Source organism: Nyctibius grandis (genome assembly GCF_013368605.1).
Source record: "Nyctibius grandis isolate bNycGra1 chromosome 34 unlocalized genomic scaffold, bNycGra1.pri SUPER_34_unloc_4, whole genome shotgun sequence".
NCBI lineage: Eukaryota > Metazoa > Chordata > Aves > Nyctibiiformes > Nyctibiidae > Nyctibius > Nyctibius grandis.
The window spans coordinates 349,662-372,963 of record NW_027167471.1 but is presented as its reverse complement, the minus strand read 5'-3'; the positions used below and the strand labels follow the sequence as shown (position 1 = coordinate 372,963).

Genomic DNA, 23,302 nt, shown 5'->3' with positions numbered 1-23,302 from the left:
GTAATGCAAAGAACAAATTCACATACGGCATCTCATCCTACTTTCCCTCTCGTCTACAGAACAGCACTAATTGCAATATTGTGTTGTAATTTATACTCCCGTTCTTAGGCCATTTCTCCTGATCACCTAGGATATACAAAGGCCACCAGTGATTACAATATTCTACTAACTTTTACGAGTAAGGGGATCACCCCCAAACTTTTTCCAGTGTCTTAACATACATCCCAAGGGAGAGCTCCAGAAAGGCTCCGGGCAGCACCGGGATGCTGAGGTCCAGGCGTGAGAGGGGCTGAGCTCTTCCTAAACTGTTAGCAGGCTAACGAGGGCATCTGAAGAAGGAATAGGCACTAAAACTGAAACTAGATACAAAAGAAATATGCCAGAGCTGGATTTCTTAAAAAAAAAGATTCTGCTGAGCTATAGTTCCACATCAAGTTTTTATTGAATGCATTTTCTACTGAGCATTTGTGCACTAAAACCAGTCAAAATCGCATGAGATTTCGCATGAGAACCGCACAAAATTGCAATCTGTGACAGAAAATACCTGTTTTAGGTTGAAACTCCTGACTTTGAGGATGAGGAGGATGAGGATGGGGCGGGGGGGAGGAAGGGTCAGGAGGAAGAGAGGATGGAAGGCTCAGCAAAGGAGGAGGAAGAGGTAGAGGAGGTTGAGGAAGACGAGGATGAGGACGAGGATGTGAAGGCACAAGGAAGGTGCTGAGGAGGCTGAAGTCTCACGGCCACACTCGGGCAGAAGCGGGGCAGTGGTGCCCCCCCACACCACCCCAAACAAATCACGAGACCACAAAACCCTTCCCCGAGAGTCATAAAAAGCCCGCAATAAAACAGTGATGGGAACTTGTAACACATTTGGTTGTTGGAGGGGGGAAGGCTCAGCAAAGGAGGAGGAAGAGGTGGAGGAGGTTGAGGAGGATGGTGGTGGGGATGAGAATGAGAAGGAGGAGGTAAAGTGGTCGGCCATGGCCACACTTGAGGCAGAAGGGGAGCGGTGGTGCTGCTGGGGCGGCTTCGCTGCCGGGGACGCGCTCCGGCAGCCGGTGCAGCACGTGCGAGGGAGGGGACCCAGGCATCGTGGGGGGCAGCGCATCCCCCCAAAGGACCACCCGCAAAAGTCCCCAGGGGTGCAGGCCCCTCCCCGCACCCCCCAGCCACTCCCTAGGGGACCCCGCACCCCCCAGGGGACACCTCCCCCAAAGGACACCCCCGAAAGGACCCAGGGGTGCGGGCCCCTCCCCGCACCCCCCCACCCCCAAAAGGACCCAGGGGTGCAGGACCCTCTCTGCACCCCCACTCACCCCCTAGGGTACCCCCCACCTCCCCAGGGGACACCCCCCAAAAAGACACCCCCAAAAGGACCCAGGGGTGCAGGCCCCTCCCCGCACTTGCCCCCCCACTCACATCACCACCCCCTCTGGGGGGAGCGCCGGGGGCAGCAGTTTGGGGACCACCCTTTGCCCCTCCCCCTTCAAGGACCCCCCATTTACCCCCTCCCCCATATTGAGGACTGGCTGAAGGAAAGAAGCCAGAGAGTGGTGATCAATGGGACAGAGTCCAGTTGGAGGTCTGTGTCTAGCGGAGTCCCGCAAGGGTCGGTACTGGGACCAGTTCTATTCAATATATTCATTAATGACTTGGATGAGGGATTAGAGTGCACTGTCAGCAAGTTCGCTGATGACACAAAACTGGGAGGAGTGGCTGACGCGCCGGAAGGCTGCGCAGCCATTCAGAGGGACCTGGACAGGCTGGAGAGTTGGGCGGGGAGAAATTTAATGAAATATAACAAGGGCAAGTGTAGAGTCCTGCATCTGGGCAAGAACAACCCCATGAACCAGTACAAGTTGGGGGCAGACCTGTTGGAGAGCAGCGTAGGGGAAAGGGACCTGGGGGTCCTAGTGGACAACAGGATGACCATGAGCCAGCAGTGTGCCCTTGTGGCCAAGAAGGCCAATGGCATCCTGGGGTGTATTAGAAGGGGTGTGGTCAGCAGGTCGTGAGAGGTTCTCCTCCCCCTCTACTCTGCCCTGGTGAGGCCGCATCTGGAGTATTGTGTCCAGTTCTGGGCCCCTCAGTTCAAGAAGGACAGGGGACTGCTAGAGAGAGTCCAGCGCAGAGCCACAAAGATGATTAAGGGAGTGGAACATCTCCCTTACGAGGAGAGGCTGAGGGAGCTGGGTCTCTTTAGCTTGGAGAAGAGGAGACTGAGGGGTGACCTCATTAATGTTTATAAATATGTAAAGGGCAAGTGTCATGAGGATGGAGCCAGGCTCTTCTCAGTGACATCCCTTGACAGGACAAGGGGCAATGGGTGCAAGCTGGAGCACAGGAGGTTCCACTTAAATATGAGGAAAAACTTCTTTCCGGTGAGGGTGACCGAACACTGGAACAGGCTGCCCAGAGAGGGTGTGGAGTCTCCTTCTCTGGAGACATTCAAAACCCGCCTGGACGCGTTCCTGTGTGATATGGTCTAGGCAATCCTGCTCTGGCAGGGGGATTGGACTAGATGATCTTTCGAGGTCCCTTCCAATCCGTAACATTCTGTGATTCTGTGATTCTGTGATTTGGGGCCCCCCTATTCTCCCACCTCCCCCCTTTTGGGGACCCCCCATGCCCCCATTAATCTCCCCTCCGCATCCCCTCCAAGTACCCCCCCATCTCTCCCACCGCCATTTTGGGGATCCCCCATCCCCTCCTCCCCCCAATTTCAGTCCCGTCCCTCAAATATGGGGTTTTGGTGTCTCCTGATTTTTGGCGGGGGGTTCAGGAGCACCCCTACTTTGAGGGGGTCCCCCAAAAAACAGGGACTCCCCCCACATCCCCCCCCTTTTGTGCTGCTCCAGGGGTGGTTCAACCTTCCCCCCCTCGGGGGAGGGTTTTGTGGTGTCGTGGTTTGTTTGGGGTGTGTGCAAGTTTAGGGGGACCCTCCCCCAAATTTTAGGGACCTCCTCCCAAATGTTGGGGACCCCCCTCTTACCCTGCGGGGATCGGGGCGCCATATCCCCGTTCCAAAATCGAAGTTTTGGAGATTGTTTTCTCTTCCAAGGAAGAGCTGGAGGCGCTTTTTGCTGCGGAATACTTCTGTGGGGCTGGAGGACTCCCGAAAATTAGGGGCGGGTGCCCAAATCGCTGAGGGTCCCCCCAGAGCCGCGGGGGCGGGTCGCGGCGCGGCGGCTGCGCGGGCGCACAAGAGCGGCGGCGCGCGGGGCGGGCGGTCGCGAGGTTCCGTGCGGTTCCCGGCGCGGTGGCGCCGGGGCAGGTGAGGGGCCGTGGGCACGGCGGGCGTGGGAGGGGGGATCCCCCGGTCGGGGCTGTGGCGGGCGGGTGCGAGCTGTGCGCTCGTTGGGCGGGGGGCGGAAGCGGCCCCGGGCCGAACGCTGCCCCGGGCTCGCCGGGGGTGTTTCGGGGCCGAGCCCGTGTCCGGGCGGGGGGAGCAGGGACAGCCCCGTCGGGCTCTGCGCTGCCCGGTGTTGGGGCCGGGCAGGCTGTGGCGCTGCCGGCGCGGGTCGGGCAGCGGCGGCGGCGCCGTGCGGGTCCCGGTGCCCGGCCGGGGTGTGGGGGGGAAAGGGCCCCGGCTGCTGCCGCCGGGGGGTCGTGGGGGCGGGCGGGGCTGCGCCGCGCTGCCGGGGCGGCTGGTCCCGGCTCCCCGCGGGGGCTTTTGGGCGTCGGGGGGGTCGGGGGGCGGGCGCGGCGGTGCAGGCGATGGCGGAGCAGTGAAGCCCGCGAGAGCGATAGCGAAGCGGTGCGCGGGCTGCGGTGGTGCCGTCCCGCAGGGGCGTGGGGCCGGGCCCTGCGCGGTTCCGGAGCGCTCCCCAAAAGTGCCCGTGGGGCCCTGGGGGCGCAGGGCTGCGGGGTGGCTACAGCTCCCCCAGCCGTCGGCGTGGCACGTGGGGGCTGCAGGGGGGGTCAGAAAGCTGATATTCTGATAAAACTGTTTCTATGCTCAAATGTGCATAGTAAGAAATGAGGGGAAAAAAAAAAAGCCTGGGCTGCTGCGTGGCTGGATGCCTTATCGCTAAGGGGAACCTGTTTGTGTTTCTCTGCTCGTGCGTGGGCTTTAGCTTTTGCGTGCTCGAAGCCTGTATGGATGACAAACACGAAATGAATATAGGGAAAAAGCTGTGAAACCCAGGAACTGATTCTTGAAGCGCTTTAAGGATGCGATCCGTTTAGAAATGAAAAGATTGTCGTGACAATAACACAGCTGACTTAAGAAATGTATTTTTTTCTCTCAGGGCGGGCGTCAGAACAGCCAGCGTCAGTTTGGTTTTCTTCCAGTTGTTGGTTTTTGTTGTTGTTGGTGTTTTTTTTTGTTGTTGTTTTTTTTCTTTCCTAAGATGAGTAACTAATAAGTTCCTAGCAAGGAAGTAGTTAATCTTTTAAATGAATAGATTGTAATTAATGCTACATAGAATAGAATCATGGAGTGTTAGGGGTTGGAAGGGACCTCTGGAGATCATGGAGTCCAACCCCCAACACTTAGTTTATTATACACTAGTAATTATTAGCTAGTAATTATACACTTCTAATTCCTAGATATTAATACTAACACAGAGTCAAATAATAATTAATTAAAAATTATTAATGCTACAAAAAGTAGATTTATAATTACCAGATAAGAAGAGCTAACAGACGCTCGGTTAATTATTTCTTTATTTACATATAGCTAACAATAACGCTAATTATAACGAACAGGTTGTCATCAATGTTGTATGCAGGTATAATTACAAGAAACAGAGAACGATAGAAAAAAAACCAATAAAACCCTAACAGGAACTTTTAAAACTAATGATAACCCCCCTCCCCCAATAAAACAGTAATAGGAACTTGTAAAACATTTGGGGTTTTCTAACCCCCACCTCTAGACAGTGGTGGAAATGCCAAAGTTTGGGCTGAAAATGTCAATTTTGAACTGAAAATGCTGATTTTGGGGGCTGAAACCCCCAATGTGTGACGGAAAATAGCAATTTTAGGTTGAAACTCCTGGCTCTGAGGATGAGGAGGACGATGATGGGGGGGGTGGGGAGGAAGGCTCAGGAGGAAGAGAGGATGGAAGGCTCAGAGAAGGAGGAGGAAGGGGGCGGAGGAGGTTGAGGAAGATGAGGATGAGGACTAGGATGTGAAGGCACAAGGAAGGTGCTGAGGAGGCTGAAGTCTCACGGCCACACTCGGGCAGAAGCGGGGCAGTGGTGCCCCCCCACACCACCCCAAACAAATCACGAGACCACAAAACCCTTCCCCGAGAGTCATAAAAAGCCCGCAATAAAAGAGTGATGGGAACTTGTAAAACATTTGGTCGTTGAGGCGAGGGGGAATGCTCAGCGAAGGAGGAGGAAGAGGTGGAGGAGGCTGAGGACGATGGTGGTGGGGATGAGGATGAGAAGGAGGAGGTAAAGTGGTCGGCCACGGCCACGCTCCGGGCAGAAGGGGGGCGGTGGTGCTGCTGGGGCGGCTTCGCTGCCGGGGACGCGCTGCGGCAGCCGGTGCAGCACGTGCGAGGGAGGGGACCCAGGCATCGTGGGGGGCAGCGCATCCCCCCAAAGGACCACCCGCAAAAGTCCCCAGGGGTGCAGGCCCCTCCCCGCACCCCCCAGCCACTCCCTAGGGGACCCCGCACCCCCCAGGGGACACCTCCCCCAAAGGACACCCCCGAAAGGACCCAGGGGTGCAGGCCCCTCCCCGCACCCCCCCACCCCCAAAAGGACCCAGGGGTGCAGGACCCTCTCTGCACCCCCACTCACCCCCTAGGGTACCCCCCACACCCCCCCCCCCAATCTCTCCCACCGCCATTTTGGGGATCCTTCATCCCTTCCCACCCCCCAATTTCAGTCCCGTCCCTCAAATACGGGGTTTTGGTGTCTCCTGATTTTTGGCGGGGGGTTCAGGAGCACCCCTACTTTGAGGGGGTCCCCCCAAAAACAGGGACCTTCCCTCAAATTTTAGGGACCTCCTCCCAAGTTTTGGGGACCCCCCCTTACCCTGCGGGGACCGGGGTGCTGTAAACCGGTTTTGAAATCGAAGTTATCCAAATTCTGTTCTTCCCCAAGGAACTCCTGGAGGCGTTTTTTGCTTCTCAGGATTTCTCCCGTGCGGTGGAGGATTCCCAAAAGTTACGGGGAGACCCCAAAACCCTGAGGGTCCCCCAGGAACCTTGGGGGTCCCTAAAACCCCTGGGGGGGGGTGGTGATCCGGGAGGGGACACCTCAAAAGCTAAGGGGAAGCAGCAGGAGGAGAGCGACGGTGTCCCTCAAAGGGCGGTGGGCCACTGCGGTGGGGGGGCGACCCCACATGTCCTCATCCCCTGGTGCTGGTGGGGGGGTGTTTATGGGTGTGGGACATGCCCAGGTGGCCGGGTCACCCCCCAGTCTCCCCCTTTGTCCCCCCCCAGGAGCAGGTGGAGTACGTGTTCCTCATCATCTTCATGGTGGAGACCTTCCTGAAGATCATCGCCTACGGGCTGGTCCTGCACCCCAGCGCCTACATCTGCAACGGCTGGAACCTCCTCGACTTCGTCATCGTCATCGTGGGGTAAGAAACTCATCCCTGAGGGGACGGGAAAAGATGGGGGGGGGGGGGCAAACGGTGTGTCCCCCCCCCCCCAAATCAGGCTCTTCAGCATCATCCTGGAGCAGGTGTCCCACAAGCCCGGCGAAGCCCACCACATGAGCGGCAAGCCGGGGGGCTTCGACGTCAAAGCCCTGCGCGCCTTCTGCGTCCTTCGGCCCCTCCACCTCGTCTCCGGTGTCCCCAGTGAGATATTTTGGGGGTGAAATCCCACCGTGGGGGTTTTTTGGGGTGTCCCCCCCCTCTTAACCTCCTCCCCTCCTCTCCTTCCCTGCAGGCCTCCACATCGTCCTCAACTCCATCATGAAGGCCTTGGTGCCGCTACTGCACATCGGCCGCATGCACAAGACCTGCTTCTTCATCGGCTCCAGTGGGGGGGTGTCACCACACCCTGTGTCCCCCCCTCAAACCCTGAGTCCCCCCCAGGGACACCTCAGCGAAGGCACTTGGAGTCCCTCCAGACACCCCAAGGCCCCTAAGACGCCCCCCCCAGCACCCAAGACCTCCCCAGGGACACACCAGTGAGGGCCCTTGGGCCCCCACACACACCCTGAGCCCCCCTCAAGACCTCTAAGACCCCCCCCAGCACCCAGGACCCTCCCAGGGACACCCCAGTGAGGGTCTTTGGGGCCCCCACACACACCCTGAGACCCCCCGCAAGGGCCCAGAGACCCCCCCAGCACCCAGGACCCCCCAGTGACACCTCACTGAGGGTCTTTAGGGGCCCCACACACACCCTGAGACCCCTCCCCCGAGGCCCCTAAGTCCCCCCCAGCTCCCAGGACCCCCCAGGGGCACCCCAGTGAGGGCACTTGGGCACCCCCACACACCCTGAGACCCCCCCCAAGGGCCCTGAGACCCCCCCCAGCACCCAAGACCCCCCCAGGAACACCTCAGCAAAGGCACTTGGGGTCCCTCCAGACACCCCAAGACACCTAAGCCCCCCCCTCCCCAGCACCCAAGACCTCCCCCAGGTATACCCCAGCGAGAGCATTTAGGGCCTCCACACACACCCTGAGACTCCCCCAAGGGCCCTGAGACTCTCCCAGCACCCAAGACCCCCAAGGGACACTCCAGTGAGGGTCTTTGGGGCCACCCCACACATCCTGAGACCCCCCCTCAAGGGCCCTAAGACCCCCCCAGCACCCAGGACCCCCCTAGTGACACTCCAGTGAGCACCCTTGGGCCCCCCCCCCAGCACCCAGGACCCCCCGGTGACACCTCAGCAAAGGCACTTGGGCTCCCCCCCACACACACCCTGAGACCCCCCCCAAGGGCCCTAAGACCCCCCCAGCACCCAGGACCCCCCTAGTGACACTCCAGTGAGCACCCTTGGGCCCCCCCCCCAGCACCCAGGACCCCCCGGTGACACCTCAGCAAAGGCACTTGGGGTCCCTCCAGACACCACAAGGCACCTAAGACCCCACACAGCACCCAAGTGAGGGCCCTTGGGATCCCCACACACACCCTGAGACCCCCCCCAAAGGCCCTGAGACCCCTCCAGCACCCAGGACCCCCCAGTGACACCTCAGCAAAGGCACTTGGGGTCCCCACACACCCTCCAAGACCCCCCTCAAGACCCCCCCCAGCACCCAGGACCCCCCAGTGACACCGCAGCGAGGGCCCTTGGAACACCCAAACACCCCAAGCCCCCAGCTTAGCGCCCCTAAACCCCCCTCCATGCCCCCCCAGTGCTCCCAACCCCCCCTCACTCTGTCCGAGCCCCCTCCCCACCTCCGCACCCCAATTTTACCCCCCCCTTTACCCCCACAGCCCCAGAAGGGGGCAGCCTCCCACCCCTCCTCCCTCCTCACCACCACCCCACCACCCCACAACCCCCTGTAACCACCCCAAAACCCCCCGTAACTCCCCCAAACCCCCCCGAGATCCCCCCCACCCACCATTTTGGGGGTGCTACACCCCCCCCCCGCCCCCCATAATTTCAGACCTCGAATCCGAGGACGACCCTTCCCCATGTGCCTTCTTGGGCCACGGCCGCGCCTGCCTGCAGAACAACCTCTCCACCAGCACCCGAGCGTCGCTCACATCACCCCACACACCACTGAGGGGTGGATTTAGGGTCCCCGCCCACCCCAAGTCCCCCCCAAATCCCCCCCACCCATGTCCCACCCCCCGTCACAGATGCAGGACGCGATGGGCCACGAGCTCCCTTGGATTTACTTCGTCAGCCTCGTCATTTTCGGCTCCTTCTTCGTCCTCAACTTGGTGCTGGGGGTGCTGAGCGGGTGAGCGTGTGGTTAGCGTGTGGTTAGTGTGTCGTTAGCGTGTCAAGGGGGTGTCACACGTGTGTTCCCCCCCACCCCAGGGAGTTCTCCAAGGAGCGGGAGAAGGCCAAAGCCCGCGGAGATTTCCAGAAGCAGCGAGAGAAGCAGCAGCTGGAGGAAGATCTTCGGGGCTACATGGACTGGATCACCCAGGCCGAGGACGTGGAGGGCGACGACGACGACGGCGAGCACGAGAAGCACCGTAAGGGGGTGCAGAGGTGGGGAGGGGGCGGTCAGTGGTGGGGAGGGGGGGGTCACAGGGACCCCCCCCCACCCTCAGCACGCCAAAACCTGCATGGACCCCCCCACCCCCCAGGCCTGACGGCCGAGGAGCTGATGGGCAAGCGGAAGCCGCGGCTGAAGTGGCTGCGACACGCCGGTCACTCCACCGACACCCACGGTAATGACCCCCCCCTGCCGCCACCTCGGGGTGTCCCCCCCACACCCTAAATTTCCTAACTGAGGTGGGGGTCCCCTCCCTGGCGCTGACCTTTGACCCCCCCACCCCCTACCCCAGCCAGCCTCCCCGGCAGCGAGACCACGTCGGTGAACACCGAGACGGTGGGCGAGGAGGAAGCGTAGCCGACCGCCTGCGACCGCTGCCTGTGAGCCCCTGCACCCCCCAGAGCCCCCCCAAGGCCCCCCAGGACCCCCACAGCCCCCCCCAGAGCCCCCCAGGACCCCCATAGCCCCCGCCATGGCCCCCCAGTACCTCCCATAGCCCCTGAGAACCCCCCGCACAGATCCCTGGTGGGACCCCCCCAGGACCCCAAAACTGACCCTGGGACCCCTCCAGCTCCCCAAAACTGCCCCCCCCAGCTCCTCAGGGCCATCTGGGACCCTCTAACCCCCCCTAGAACACCAACACCCACCACAACACCCCTATAACCCCCCCCCAGCTACCCCATGACCACCGAGACCCGCCCCCCATTGTCTCCCATGCGACCCCCCCCAAAATTTTGGGGGTAACTCGACACTTTTTTCCTCCCCAGGGGCAAAATCGCAAAGACAAAATTCGGGTGAGTTGCAGGGGGGGAAAAAATAGGGAAGGGGGGCACACAGTGGAGGCCCCCCACAAATCCCTCTCACCCACCACCTCCCACCTGACCAGGGTGTCTCTGTCACCCCAACACCTCCTTTCTGTCCCCGAAATCCCCCTCCGATCACCTCTCTGTACCCCCAAATGCCCCCTACCCTCAAATTCCCCCCCCACCCCCAAATCCTCTCGGTACCCCCAAACCCCCCGTACCCCCAAACCCCCCTATACCCCCAGAGGTGCCTCCCACCCCCAACCGCTCCGCCACCGTGTGACACGCACGTAAGAGAGGAGGAAAGGGCGAGAGAACAAGAGCGGGAGGAAGCGTAGGAGAAGGAGGGCAACACACGGAACCACGTGTCGCACGGTAGCTTTGCTTTTATTAATGAGAACTTCACCTAGTCCACGAGAACTTCTACTTCACAAGAACTTCTACTACTTCACAAAAACAAATCTAGGATGAACGAGAAATGCCCGTAACGCTACCGTGTTGCCACGCCGACCCCATGGTTTGCGGCAGCGTGTCCCACGTCGCCGTGGGGGACGGGGTTGCGGCTGGGGGCAGTAAGGCGGGCGGTCGGGGGGCGGCGGGGCCTGCCAACAGGGACAGTCGTAGGTCAGGAGGAAGCATAGGGTGAGGACAGTCACGATGAGGACGAGCGTAACGATGACGCAGATGAACTGCACCAGCATCATGGCGCTCTCGTCCTGCGGCTTGGTCGGCATTGGGGTTTGATCCGTGGGTCACGGCCCTCGGGGTTGGTTCCGGGGGTGATGTGGCCACCGGTGGCCTGGTCCAGCGGTGTGAACTGAAAGGAGGCTTTGAGTTGGTAAGTGAAACCAACCGACCCAACCCCCAACAGCAACAACCCACCCCTCCCTCCCCCGGCAGCCATTTTTCCTGTACGACGACCCACCCCCCAGGATCAATGAGCTCAAACCTCCCCCCCAAGGGCCCCACCCCTCCCCCTCGGGTGCCCCCCGGTGCCACCATCACCCACCCCAAGGCCTGAGGGTCCCCCACACACGGGGACACACACACACGTGTGTCACACCCCCCCCGTCACCCCCAGGGCTACGGCAGCTCCAAGACGTGGCGCCTGGGGGCCTCGTCCCGCACCTGGGCCGCGGCACCCCCCGCCCGCGGCCACGTCCTCTACGCCCCCCTCATCCTGGTGGAGGGGGACCCCCGTCGTCGGGGGGGGCGGATGGCAGGGGGGGACACGTGATGTCCCCCCCTTCTCCCGCTGGTTCATGGGGGACCGCGAGCCCCCCCGGCCCCCCCCGCGCCTGCGGCCCCTGCGACGCGCTGCCCCGCGGCTCCGCCGACAGCCTGGTGGAGGCGGTGAGTGACCCTGGGGGTGGGCGGGTGGGGGGGGGAGGCACACAGAGGGTGGGATGTCACCCTCCCCCCTGTGTCACCCAGGTCCTCATCTCGGAGGAGCTGGGGCTCTTCACCCGTGACGCCAAGTTCGTGGCCGTGGCCAAGCGCGAGATCGCCGACGCCTGCGACATGACGATGGACGAGATGGAGAGCGCCGCCACCGACCTCCTCACCCACCGCCGGCGACCCCCCAGCATCAGGCCCCCACCCCCACAAACCACCCTCTACGTCTACAGCGACGAGGAGCCGCTGCGGCCACCTGCCAAGGAGGAGCTGGCCGACGAGCTGGCCTGTGTCGGGGGGCTCTAGGACCCCCTAGGCCCCTCCTCTGTGTGCCGGGGGTCTCTAGGACCCGCCCCCCCTGTGCTGGGGGGCTCTAGGACCCAGTATCCCCACCCCCGTGTGCTGGGGGGCTCTAGGACCCGCCCCCCCCTGTGCTGGGGGGCTCGAGGACCTGCACCCCCCCTTCGCCAGGTTCTCTAGGACCACGTATCCCCTTCTGTATGTCGGGGGGCTCTAGGGCCTGCCCCCCCCCATGTGCTGGGGGGCTCTAGGACCCCCTAGCCCCCCCCCTTCTGGGGGTTGGGGGTCTCTAGGACCCCATATCCCCCCTCCTCTGTGTGCCGGGGGGCTCTAGGGCCCGCCCCCCCCTGTGCTGGGGGGGCTCTAGGACCTGCCCCACCCCTGTGCCGGGGTCTCTAGGACCCCGTATCCCTCTCTGTATGTCAGGGGGCTCTAGGGCCTGCCCCCCCCCCCCCCGTGCTGGGGGGCTCTAGGACCCCCTATCCCTCTCCTCTGTGTGCTGGGGGGCTCTAGGACCCGCCCCCCCCTGTGCTGAGGGGCTCTAGGACCTGCCCCCCCCCCTTCGCCAGGGGTCTCTAGGACCCCCTATCCCTTTCCTCTGTGTGTTGGGGGCTCTAGGACCCGCCCCCCCCGTGCTGGGGGGCTCTAGGACCCGGTTCCCCACCCCCGTGTGTGGGCGGGGCCTAGGACCCGGCTTAGCCCCGCCCCCCTCATGGCGCACGCGTGGCGCTAGGGGGCGCTGGGGAGTTGGGGAGGGCAAGGGGGGCACACCTCGGGGATGGGGTGGTGACCTCAGGAAAGAAGGGGTTTGCCTCAAAAAAAGGGGTTTTTCCTCAAAAAGAAGAGATTTTTCCTCAAAAAAAGCAGGGGGTTACCTCAAAAAAAGGGTTTTTTCCTAAAAAAAGAGAGTGTATTTCCTCAAAAAAAGAGGGTTTCCTCCTCAAAAAGGAAAAAGTTTCTTTAAAAAAAAAATCCTCAAAAGTGTTTTTCCTCAAAAAAGGAGGGGTTTACCTCAAAAAAGGAGGGGTTTACCTCAAAAAAAAGTTTTGCCCCAAAGAAGGACGGTTTTACCTCAGAAAAGGAGGGGTTTACCTCAAAAAAGGGGAGTTTTACCTCATAAAAGGAGGTAAAACCGGTTTACAGCACCCCGGTCCCTGCAGGTTAAGGGGGGGGGGGTCCCCAAAAGTTGGGAGGAGGTCCCTAAAATTTGGGGGAGGGTCTGATAAGGGACATAACTCCTTTTCCTTTTTTTACTTGCTATTTGATCTGGGTGTGAGCTGTTCTGGGGGTTGAGAAATTCTTTAATTCTTTATCTTATCAGCCTGATGTGTAAATGAACTGCCTAAGCATATCTCAATAGAACAAGTTGCAGAACATTAAGGTCATAGGAAACCCATGGAGAACTGGTCTTGCGGTGTGAGCCAAGATGTTACCACGGCTGTGCAAGAAGAAAAGGTGGGAAGTGCACAGCGAGGAAGACATACGGCCTTCATCCCTGAGACCCCGGCCCACGACCGCCAGGAGGAACTCATTATAATAAAGACCGCCTTCTCAGGGAAGGTCATGAATGTGTATAGGCGTCCTTGAAATGATGAATATGTAACACTTTGGTACATAAATACAAGCTGAAGTACCACGAAGGCGCACACGACTTTGGTGGGACTACCCCCCGTGCTGCCCAGCGCTGAATAAACATACCTACTGTACAACCCTGCCGGGTGTGGAGTCTGTTTTCCGCACGTCATTTTGGCGAGCCAGGCAGGAGAACTCTGCTCGGCTGCGGGATCGACTGAGGAAGCAGACGCCCCTCGGCGCGCCCCGAGCCCTTTTCTCGGAAGGGGCCTCCGATTCCAGCCGCTCACCGCGGGAGCAGACAAGAATCTCCTGAAGCCGCGGATAAATGGTCTGTTTAACAGGGGACCGGTCGGGAAGCCAGTAAGTTGTTGGGGACGCCCACGCGTGGCCGGGGCTGCTGGTAAACCGCGCAGAGACGTCTGGCGTACGGCGTAGTCCCCGTATGGGAGGAGGGTACCCGATGGGGGGATTCGCTGACCGATAGAGCGGCCACGAGCGATCTTGAGGGTAGATGGAGTGAATCCGAGGTTATCGCTGCATCCCGATATCGGGAGCCAGGACGGACCTGCTAATGACTGTATAGGAAGCAGGAGAAGGGTAAGCGAGCCTCTCACAATTGTGATATGAATATTTGCAGCTGCTGGAGGGATAATAACTGGAGCGATTGCTGTGTACCTTATTTACAGGTGCCCGGGTATTTTACATCAAGTGTCTTTTATGCAAAGAATCTTTTATGTTAAGAGTGTTTTATGTTAAGAGTATTTAATTGTGTGTGTGTTTCTGAGAGTATTTTGTGTTAAGAGTATTTGACTCTGTGTGTGTGTTTCTGAGACACAGCGCCGCTGTAAACTGAGTGAGAGTCCTGATTCGTAGCGCCGGAAATGTTTGCAGAAATTTGTATATGTGAGTTAAGTTGCTGTGGTGCTTAGTCAATTTCTTTAATATCAGAGTTCTGACTAATCTCTTGAAGGAGCCTATTTAACTCCCACGGGATGGTTGATAACTTTGGGCTGGGAACAACATCCGCAAGAACGCCTGCCCGAATCTAGATACCCAGGGGCAATACCTTGTTTTGTGTGTGGGACTGTGGTACTTAATAGACAAGGAGGATGACATTTGGTGTGGATCCTTTTAAGTTGTAAGACCTGTAAAAAGGTGGTACTGTGTGTTTGGGAGATGAAGGGCTGAGTGAATCATGGTTTTTTTCACCCTCCGAAACCATCCGGAGTGGCAGAGGGACTGTGGAATGGCGTCACCACAGGACCCTATGGTACTCGCCCTTGAGCGAGAAAATAATAGTCTAAAGGTAAACTGAGGCGGTGTGGTTCGGCATGTAGTATTGGACAAAGGTACACTAGAGTAAATACTTGCCTAGCAACGGAATAAGATCTAACTGATTTGTTTAAGCCTCCCCCTCGACCACAGGAACAGGATGAGGACTCGGACGGACACTTCACTCCCCCAGACAGCCCTGTCTCCTCCCACACCAGGAGGAAACCTGCTCCAACAGCTTTACAAGCACCCCTTTGAGAGGCAGTAGGATCTGACGGTGGGACAATGCTAATAAAGGTACCTTTTTCTACTACTGATTTAGAGGCATGGAAAAGGGTTGCCAAAGATTACAGGAACGATCTGATAAGTGTAAACAGCATAACCCTGACTGGAATGTCATACCATTATTATTAGATTACATGACTGAAATGGAAAAGCAGTTAATCTTAAAAACTGCAGGAGATTTCGCTGAGGATCGCTGTAAAACTACGGGAGGAGATATAAAGGAATACCTCCCCCTTCAAGATCCGAACTGGCAACCCAATAGATCTGCACACACGTGGAAAGGTTAAAGACATATCAGGAGTGGATCTCGAAGAGAATGGAGAGAGCCATTCCTAAAACCATAAATTGGTCAGCATTATATGCAATCAAACAAGGTCCCTCCGAGTCACCATCCGAATTCCTGGATCGATTAAGGGACGTAATGCACCACAATACACCGCCGGATTCTGATTCAGAGGTAGGAATACAACAATTGGTATCGCTGTTCTGGGGAATCTACCCTAGCGGATCCCCTGGTCACCATAAAGCTAGGGAAGATTTGAAACCTTTCCCAACAGAACCTCTGATTATAGTAAGGTTGAGGAATGAGAACATAAAATTTTAGTAAATACAGGAGCTACCTATTCAGTGTTAAATACATGTAGGAGTAATTTCAATGATCGTAGTGCATCAGTTGTTGGTGCCACAGGCAGGAAGAAACTCAACCGTTTTTTCCAGCTTTTAAAATTTGGAATTGGGAAAAGGGTGTTAACCCATCAATTTCTCTACATACCAGATTGCCCCATGTCGCTGTTAGGATGAGCTATGCTAAGTAAATTGAATGCACAAATTACTTTTACAGAAGGAAAAATCCAAAACCATATCCCTGAAAATAAAGCTTTGGATGCTCAAGTTTGTATATTACAGAAGGAAGCCGAGTTCCAGGAGATACCAGAAGATACCAGAAGATGCTGTGACACCTCTCGTATGGGCTTCAGGAACACCGGGATGATCCCAAGCGGCAGGACCGGTAACCATCCAGTCAAAACCAGACGCCAGACCAGTAAGATGAAAGAACAATAGATCTTCTCTTATAGCATTTCTCGGGATAGCTGGATGGTGTCACCTCCGGATAATGACTTTTGGACTCATTACCAAACCCTTACATGCAGCAATGCAGAGATGCATTTACAAAATTAAAACAGACTTTAATGAGTGCTCCAGCTCTAGGCCTCCCAAACTTAGAAAAAAAACTTTTGAACTATTAATACGTGAAAGACTGCATATTACCCTAAGAGTGTTGACTCAGAAACTAGGATCATGGAAAAGACCTGTGGGATACCTTTTAAAACAACTAGACAATGTCAATAAGAGATGGCCAACATACCTCTGAGCAGTGGCAGCTACAATACTGCTGATACAAGAGGCCCGAAAATTGTCGCTCGGGCAAAAGCTGTGTTTGTGCCCCATGCAGTTACAACTGCTCCAGAACACAAAGGAGGACACTGGCTGTCACCGAGCCGGATGCTGAAATATCAAGCTGTCCTTCTGGAACAAGATGATGTGGAGCTGAAAGTAACCAACATTCGGAATCCAGCAACCTTTCTGACTGCAGATCCTGGTAGGACAGAATTAACACATAATTGCTTACAGACGGTGGAACAGACATACTCCAGCAGAGCAGACTTGAAAAACGTGCCAATGGCCAACGCAGATTGGGACTTGTTTATGGATGGTAGTAGCTTTATGGGGGATGGAACACGGAAAGCAGGATACGCAGTGGTAACCACCGAGGAAATAATTGAAGCTAAGGCTCTACCGTCTAACACATCAGCTCAGAAGGCAGAACTCATAACCCTTCTGAGAGCATTAGAATTACCGAAAGACAAAACTGTTAATATATGGACAGATTCAAAATTTACCTTTGGAGTAATCCATGCTCATGGAACCATTTGGAACCGTGACAAATGGGTATTGGTATCTTTTAATAACGATAAATACTTTTTCAGGCTGGCCGGAAGCTTCCCCCTGTCGCACCAACAAGACAAGAGAAGTAACAAAATATTGCTTAAGAAAATAATACTGAGATTTGGGGTACCTATGGAACCATCTTCAAATAGGAACGCTCACTTTGTAGCGGAAGCTGTTCAAAATTTGGCTAAAGTATTAGAGATAAAATGGAATCTCCATACCCCATGGAGACCTCAATCAAATGGAAAAATAGAAAGAATGAATCAAAACCTAAAAAGACAAATGAATAAAATCAGATTAAATAACCAGGTGAAGGAAAAGGTTAATCCTTTTAAAATCATTTATGGTAATCTCTCTAGGAAAGATTTTATCCTCTCCCCACAGGTACACCACTGTGAGCACATCAATACCAACCTGGAGAAAACACCAGCTGAGACAACAATTAGAATCAAATACGTATTTTGAAAAGGTCTCAATGATATAGTAAAAGAATTTACTAACTTTATAGAAAAGGGGGGATTGTTAAGGGACATAACTCCTTTTTCTTTTTTTTTTACTTGCTATTTTATCTGCCTATGAGCTGTCCTGGGGGTTGAAAAATTCTTTGCCTGTGAGCTGTCCTAGGGGAGTTTTCCCTCAAAAAAAGGAGGGTTTTCCCTCAGGAAAAGGGGTATTTACCTGGGGTTTGGGGGGTGTCCTCCAAAAACGAGGGGTTTTCTTCAAAAAAAGGGTTAATTACCTCACGGAGGGAATTGTCCATCAGGAAAAAGGCTTTTTTTACCCCAGAAAAGGTAAATTTTACCTGACAGAGGAGGGTTTTACCTCAAGACAGAGAATTTTACCTAAAAAAGATAAATAATTCACCTCAGGGAGGGGGATTCTACCTCACAGGGTCGAGTTTTACCTCAAGAAAGGTAACTTGCCCTCACAGAGGAGGGTTTTACCTCAGGAAAGGGGATTTTTCACCTGAGAGAGGGGGATTTTACCTCAGAAAATAGGATTTTTACCTCAGAAAACAGGATTTTTACCTTCATAAAGGTCAATTTTACCTCATGGAAGAGGCTTTTACCTCAGGGAGGAGGGTTTTACCTCAGGAAAGAGGATTTTTCACCTCAGGGAGGGGGATTTTACCTCAGAAAATAGGATTTTTACCTCAGAAAAGAAGATTTTACCTCAGAAAATACAATTTTACCTCCAAAAAAGGTCGATTTTATCTCATAAAAAAGACTTTTTACCTCAAGGGAAGACGCGGGTGGCGGGAAGAGGCAGGGGGCGGGAGTCGCTCTGGGCCTCCCTCAGCAGAGAAGCCGCCGCCGCCTCGCCCCGCCCCCCCCCTACTGACAGCGCCCTCAGCCAATGGGATGCGCCGAAGTGCCCGCCCCCCGCTACCGCCAAAATCACCCCGATGCCTTTTAGCCTCCAAAGTTTAATAATAGTAAAAAAAAATTCATAATACAATAAAATAATCCCCCCCCCATCCCCGCCGCCGCTACAAAGAGCCCGAGACTGTTAGTGTCGGTGTGGGGGGGGATGGGGTTGGGGGTGGTGCAGGGGGGGCTGGGGGAAGAAGAAGGAGAAGAAGACTGGGGGGACTGGGGACGCAAACTGGGGACACTGGGAGCATTGGAAGTGGAGGAATGGGAGCAACTGGGAAGGTGTATGGTGGGGACTGGGGACACTTGTGGGTGGGGAACTGGTGGGAACTGGGACTAACTGGAATGGGGGCACCTGGGCGCACTGGGGAGGGTGTCCTGTTGGACACCAGGGTTTGAGGGGGGTCCCCAGGGTTTGGGGGGGGGGGATTTTAGGGGGGTCCCAAGTGTTTGGGGGGGTCCCCAGGGTGGGGGGGGTCCCGCAGTTGGGCTCACCCCCCCCTCCCTCCCCCAGATGACGGCATTTGGCGCCTTCGTGCACCGCGGCTCCTTCTGCCGCAACTGGTTCAACCTCCTGGACCTGCTGGTGGTCGGCGTGTCCCTCGTGTCCTTCGGCATCCAGTGGGCACTGGGGGCACTGCGGGGCACTGGGAGGGGGGCTGGGGGCACTGGGGGGCACTGCGAGGGCTGCTGGGGGCACTGGGAGGACCGTTGGGGACACTGGGGGTCACTGGGATGGCTGCTGGGGGTACTGGGGGGCACTGGTAGGGCTGCTGGGGGCACTGGGGGGCACTGGGAGGGCTGCTGCGGGCACTGGGGGTCACTGGGAGGGCTGCTGCGGGCACTGGGGGTCACTGGAAGGGCTGCTGCGGGCACTGGGACTGCCTTTGAGGGCACTGGGAGGTACTGGGAGTGCCTTTGAGGGCACTGGGAGGCATTGGGAGTGCCACTGGGAGGTACTGGGAGGCACTGAGAGGCACTGGGAATGCCGGTGGGGCGACCGGGAGGGCTGCTGGGAGCACTGGGGGGCACTGGGAGTGCGACTGGGGGGGTACTGGGAGGCACTGGGAATGCCGGTGGGGGCACTGGGAGGCACTGGAAGGGCCGCTGAGGGCACTGGGAGGGCCAATGGGGATACTGGGAGACACTGGGAGCGCTGCTGAGAGCACTGGGAGTGCCACTGGGGAGTACTGGGAGGCACTGGGAGGGCTGCTGGGGGCACTGGGAGGGCTGCTGGGGGCACTGGGAGTGCCTTTGAGGGCACTGGGGGGCACTGGGAGCACCACTGAGGGTACTGGGAGTGCCTTTGAGGGCACTGGGGGGCACTGGGAGTGGCACTGGGGGGCACTGGGAGGGCCACTGGGAATACTGGGAGACACTGGGAGCACTGCTGAGGGTACTGGGGGGCACTCGGGGGCACTAGGAGGCACTGAGAGTGCTATTGGGGGCACTGGGAGACACTGGAAGGGCCGCTGAGGGCACTGGGAGTGCCTTTGAGGGCACTGGGAGGCACTGGGAGCATTGCTGAGGGCACTGAGAAGCACTGGGAATGCCGGTGGGGGCACTGGGAGGGTCACTGGGGATACTGGGAGACACTGGGAGTACCACTGGGGGCACTGGGAGGCACTAGGGGCACTGGGATGTCCAGTGGGAGTACTGGAGGCACTGGGAGCGTTACTGGGAGGCACTGGGAGCAGTCCTGGGAGCACTGGTGTCCCCCGCGGCAGCTCCAGCGCCATCTCGGTGGTGAAGATCCTGCGGGTGCTGCGGCCGCTGCGTGCCATCAACCGGGCCAAGGGCCTCAAGGTGCCACTGGGAGCACTGGGAGCACTGGGACGGACTGGGAGGAGTGGCAGGGAGCAGCTGGGAGCACCTGTGGGCTGTACTGGTGGGACTGGGAGGCACTGGGATCCACTGGGAGGAGTGGGGGGGGAGCAGCCAGGAGCACCTGTGGGCTGTACTGGTGGGACTGGGAGGCACTGGGAGGCACTGGGAGCACTGGGGGGCAGTGGGAGAGGCACTGGTATGGGTGGGGGGGCACCCAGCAGCGCCTGGAGGGGGACTGTGGGCTGTACTGGGGGGACTGGGAGACACTGGGAGCACTGGGAAGCACTGGGCCCCCCCCTGCCGCGTGTAGTGTAGTGTGTTACTGGTGTCACTGGTGGGACTGGGAGCATGGGTGTCCCCATATCCCGGTATCCCCAGTGTCCCTGGTGTCCCAGTGCCACCTGCCCCATCCCGGTGTCCCCAGCACGTGGTGTCCCCTGTCCCCCTGTCCCCTGTCCCCATGTCCCCCTGTCCCCCCCAGCATGTGGTGTCCCCTGTCCCCATGTCCCATATCCCATGTCCCCAGTGTCCCCTGTCCCCCCCAGCACGTGGTGTCCCCAGTATCCCCCTGTCCCCAGTGTCCCCATGATGTCTCCAGTATCCCCAGTACCCCCCTGTCCCCCCCCAGCACGTGGTGTCCCCCTGTCCCCAGTGTCCCCATGAGGTCCCCAGTCCACCCAGGACCCCCCTGTCCCCCCCCAGCACGTGGTCCAGTGCGTCTTCGTCGCCATCCGCACCATCGGCAACATCATGATTGTCACGACGCTGCTGCAGTTCATGTTCGCCTGCATCGGGGTGCAGCTCTTCAAGGTGACCCCCGACCCCTGACCCCTGACCTCTGACCCCCCCGAGGGGCTGGGGGGGCCTGACACCCCCCCACCCCCGGGCAAGTTCTACAGCTGCACCGACGAGGGCAAGCACACGGCGGGGGAGTGCGAGTGAGTGGGGGGGGAGGGTACACACACGGAGGAAAGAGAGGAGCAAAGGGCGAGAGAACGAGAGCGGGAGGAAGCGTAGGAGAAGGAGGACAACACACGGAGCCACGTGTCGCGTGGTAGCTTTTATTAACGAGAACTTCTACTACTCCATGAGAACTTCAACTACTTCACAAGAACTTCAACTACTCCACGGAACTTCTACTACTTCACAACAACGAATCTAGGATGAACGAGAAATGCCCGTAACACTACCGTGTTGCCACGCTGACCCCATGGTTTGCGGCGGCATGTCCCACGTCGCCGTGGGGGACGGGGTTGCGGCTGGGGGCAGTAAGGCGAGTGGTCGGGGGGCGGCTGGGCCTGCCAACAACGACAGTTGTAGGTCAGGAGGAAGCATAGGGTGAGGGTAAGCACAATGACAATGCGCGTAAGGATGACGCAGATGAAGTGCACCAGCATCATGGCGCTCTCGTCCTGCGGCTCGGTTGGCATCGGGGTTTGGTCCATGGGTCGCGGCCCTTGGGGTCGGTGCCGGGGGTGATGTGGCCACCGGTGGCCTGGTCCAGCGGGGTGAACTGAAAGGAGGCTTTGAGTTGGTAAGTGAAACCAACCGACCGAAACCAACCAACAGGAACAACCAACCCAACCCCCAACAGGACCAACCAACCCAACCCCCAACAGCAACAACCCACCCCCCCCTCCCCCGGCAGCCATTTATCCTGCACGACCCCCCCAGGATCCATGAACTCAACCCTCCCTCCCGAAGGGCCCCAATCCTCCCCCTCGAGCACCCCCCGGTGCCACCATCACCCACCCCAAGGCCTGAGGGTCCCACTCCAGTCTCCTCGGGGGAGGTCCCGGTCCCCAGCTCGGAGCTCCTGCACCATCTGCCACTCCCACCACAGACGCTCCCGGGTTGTTACTTTCTGTCCCCGGGTGTGCCCATACATGGTCACACTCCAGAACCTTCTCCGGGCTGAGCCACCCCATTGGCTCACACCCTCTTTGGCCCAGAACCTTCTCTAGGCTGAGGCACCCCATTGGTGGGATGGGCGGGGCCTCTGCAGTCCTAGTGCCCCGCGTTGGGGCCGGGGGTCGCGTCGCCAGCTGTTTGCCACCTCGTGGGGCTGTTGCTGATGAAGCCCCTTCGCTTGTGTCCCAGGGGGGATTTGGGGGGGGTCGTTTCCTCTCGCCCCAGTGGTAGCGAACACCGTGACACTGTGACACCATGACACTGCACCACCACCAGACTGTGACACCAGGACACCAGGACACCAGGAGAACACGACACCAGGACACCACCACACCCCAACACCGCGACACCACGGTGTCTCCCATACATGTGTCCCTCCCATGTCGCCGAGCTGCGACCTCGAAGGGGATGTGGCAGCCACCAAGGGGGGGAGGAGGAGGAGGAGGAGCAGCTCACCTGCGCCGTAAGCCACGCCCCCTCCTCCGGGCCACGCCCCCTCCTCCAGGCCACGCCCCCTCCGCAAACCCCACCCCCTTCTGGCCCCACAGGCTCTGCAGACCCTGTATGGCTCCGCCCCCAGCCCACCCCCCCACCCCCGCGGTGATGGGGGGGGACACACCCAGGCTCCGAGACCAGTCCCCAGTGAAGGGGGGGGCCCCGCGCCCCCACCCCACGGCGGCACCCGCCACCACGAGAGCAGGTACAGAGGGGGGGGACCCAGGTATAGGGGGGACACCCAGGTATGGGGTAATTGGGGGGGGGCACCCAGGTATGGGGGTGGCCGTGGGGAAGTGGGGGGGTCGCGGGGGGGTGGCGGGGGGGTCCCCACGTCCCCGTGCGCAGGCGGCACTCAGCAGCTGGGGGGCAGGAGGCTGCGGCCCCCCCCGAGGCCGGGCAGGAGGAGCCAGGGGCTGGAAGCCACGAGGAGGAGCCGGGGGGGCCGCACCCCCGCAGGGCTGGGACAGGTACCGCGACACCCTGGAACCCTGGGGGGGTGCCCTAACCCTGGGGGGGTCCCCTATAATTGGGGGAGGGGGACACGGGGTCCCAACCCCCCCTAATGCCACCTGTCCCTGCCCCCAGCCCCCCCCGCTTGGTGGGGGAAGGGCCCCGGGGAGGAATGATGGGAGGGGGTCTTCACCTCCTCGACGAGATCTTCACCTCCTCGACGAGAACTTCACCTCCTCGACGAGAACTTCACCTACTCCACGAGAACTTCACCTCCTTGACGAGAACTTCACCCACTCCACGAGAACTTCACCCACTCCACGAGAACTTCACCCACTCGACGAGAACTTCACCTCCTCGACAAGAACTTCACTTACTCCATGAGAACTTCACCTACTCTACAACAACGAATCTACGATGAACGAACAACAACTGTACCCAACACTACCGTGTTGCCACGCCGACCCCGTGTCCCCCGTCACAGTGTGGGATGGGGTTACGGCTGGGGGCGGGCGGGCGGGCGGTCGGGGGGAGGCGGGGCCTGCCGCCAGGGACAGTTGCAGGTCAGGAGGAG

The 23,302-nt window shown here is 58.5% G+C and overlaps 1 protein-coding gene across 1 annotated transcript; it reads left to right on the top strand.

Moving 5' to 3' along the window:
• Positions 1–628: 628 nt before the first annotated feature.
• Positions 629–9,446, top strand: LOC137677078 (voltage-dependent L-type calcium channel subunit alpha-1F-like). Its single transcript, XM_068424261.1, has 10 exons — positions 629–714; positions 884–965; positions 6,404–6,543; positions 6,623–6,765; positions 6,857–6,949; positions 8,526–8,659; positions 8,722–8,825; positions 8,906–9,066; positions 9,181–9,264; positions 9,382–9,446. The coding sequence occupies exons 1-10, from the start codon at positions 629–631 to the stop codon at positions 9,444–9,446; spliced, it is 1,092 nt and encodes a 363-aa protein (XP_068280362.1).
• The last annotated feature ends 13,856 nt before the right edge of the window (positions 9,447–23,302 follow it).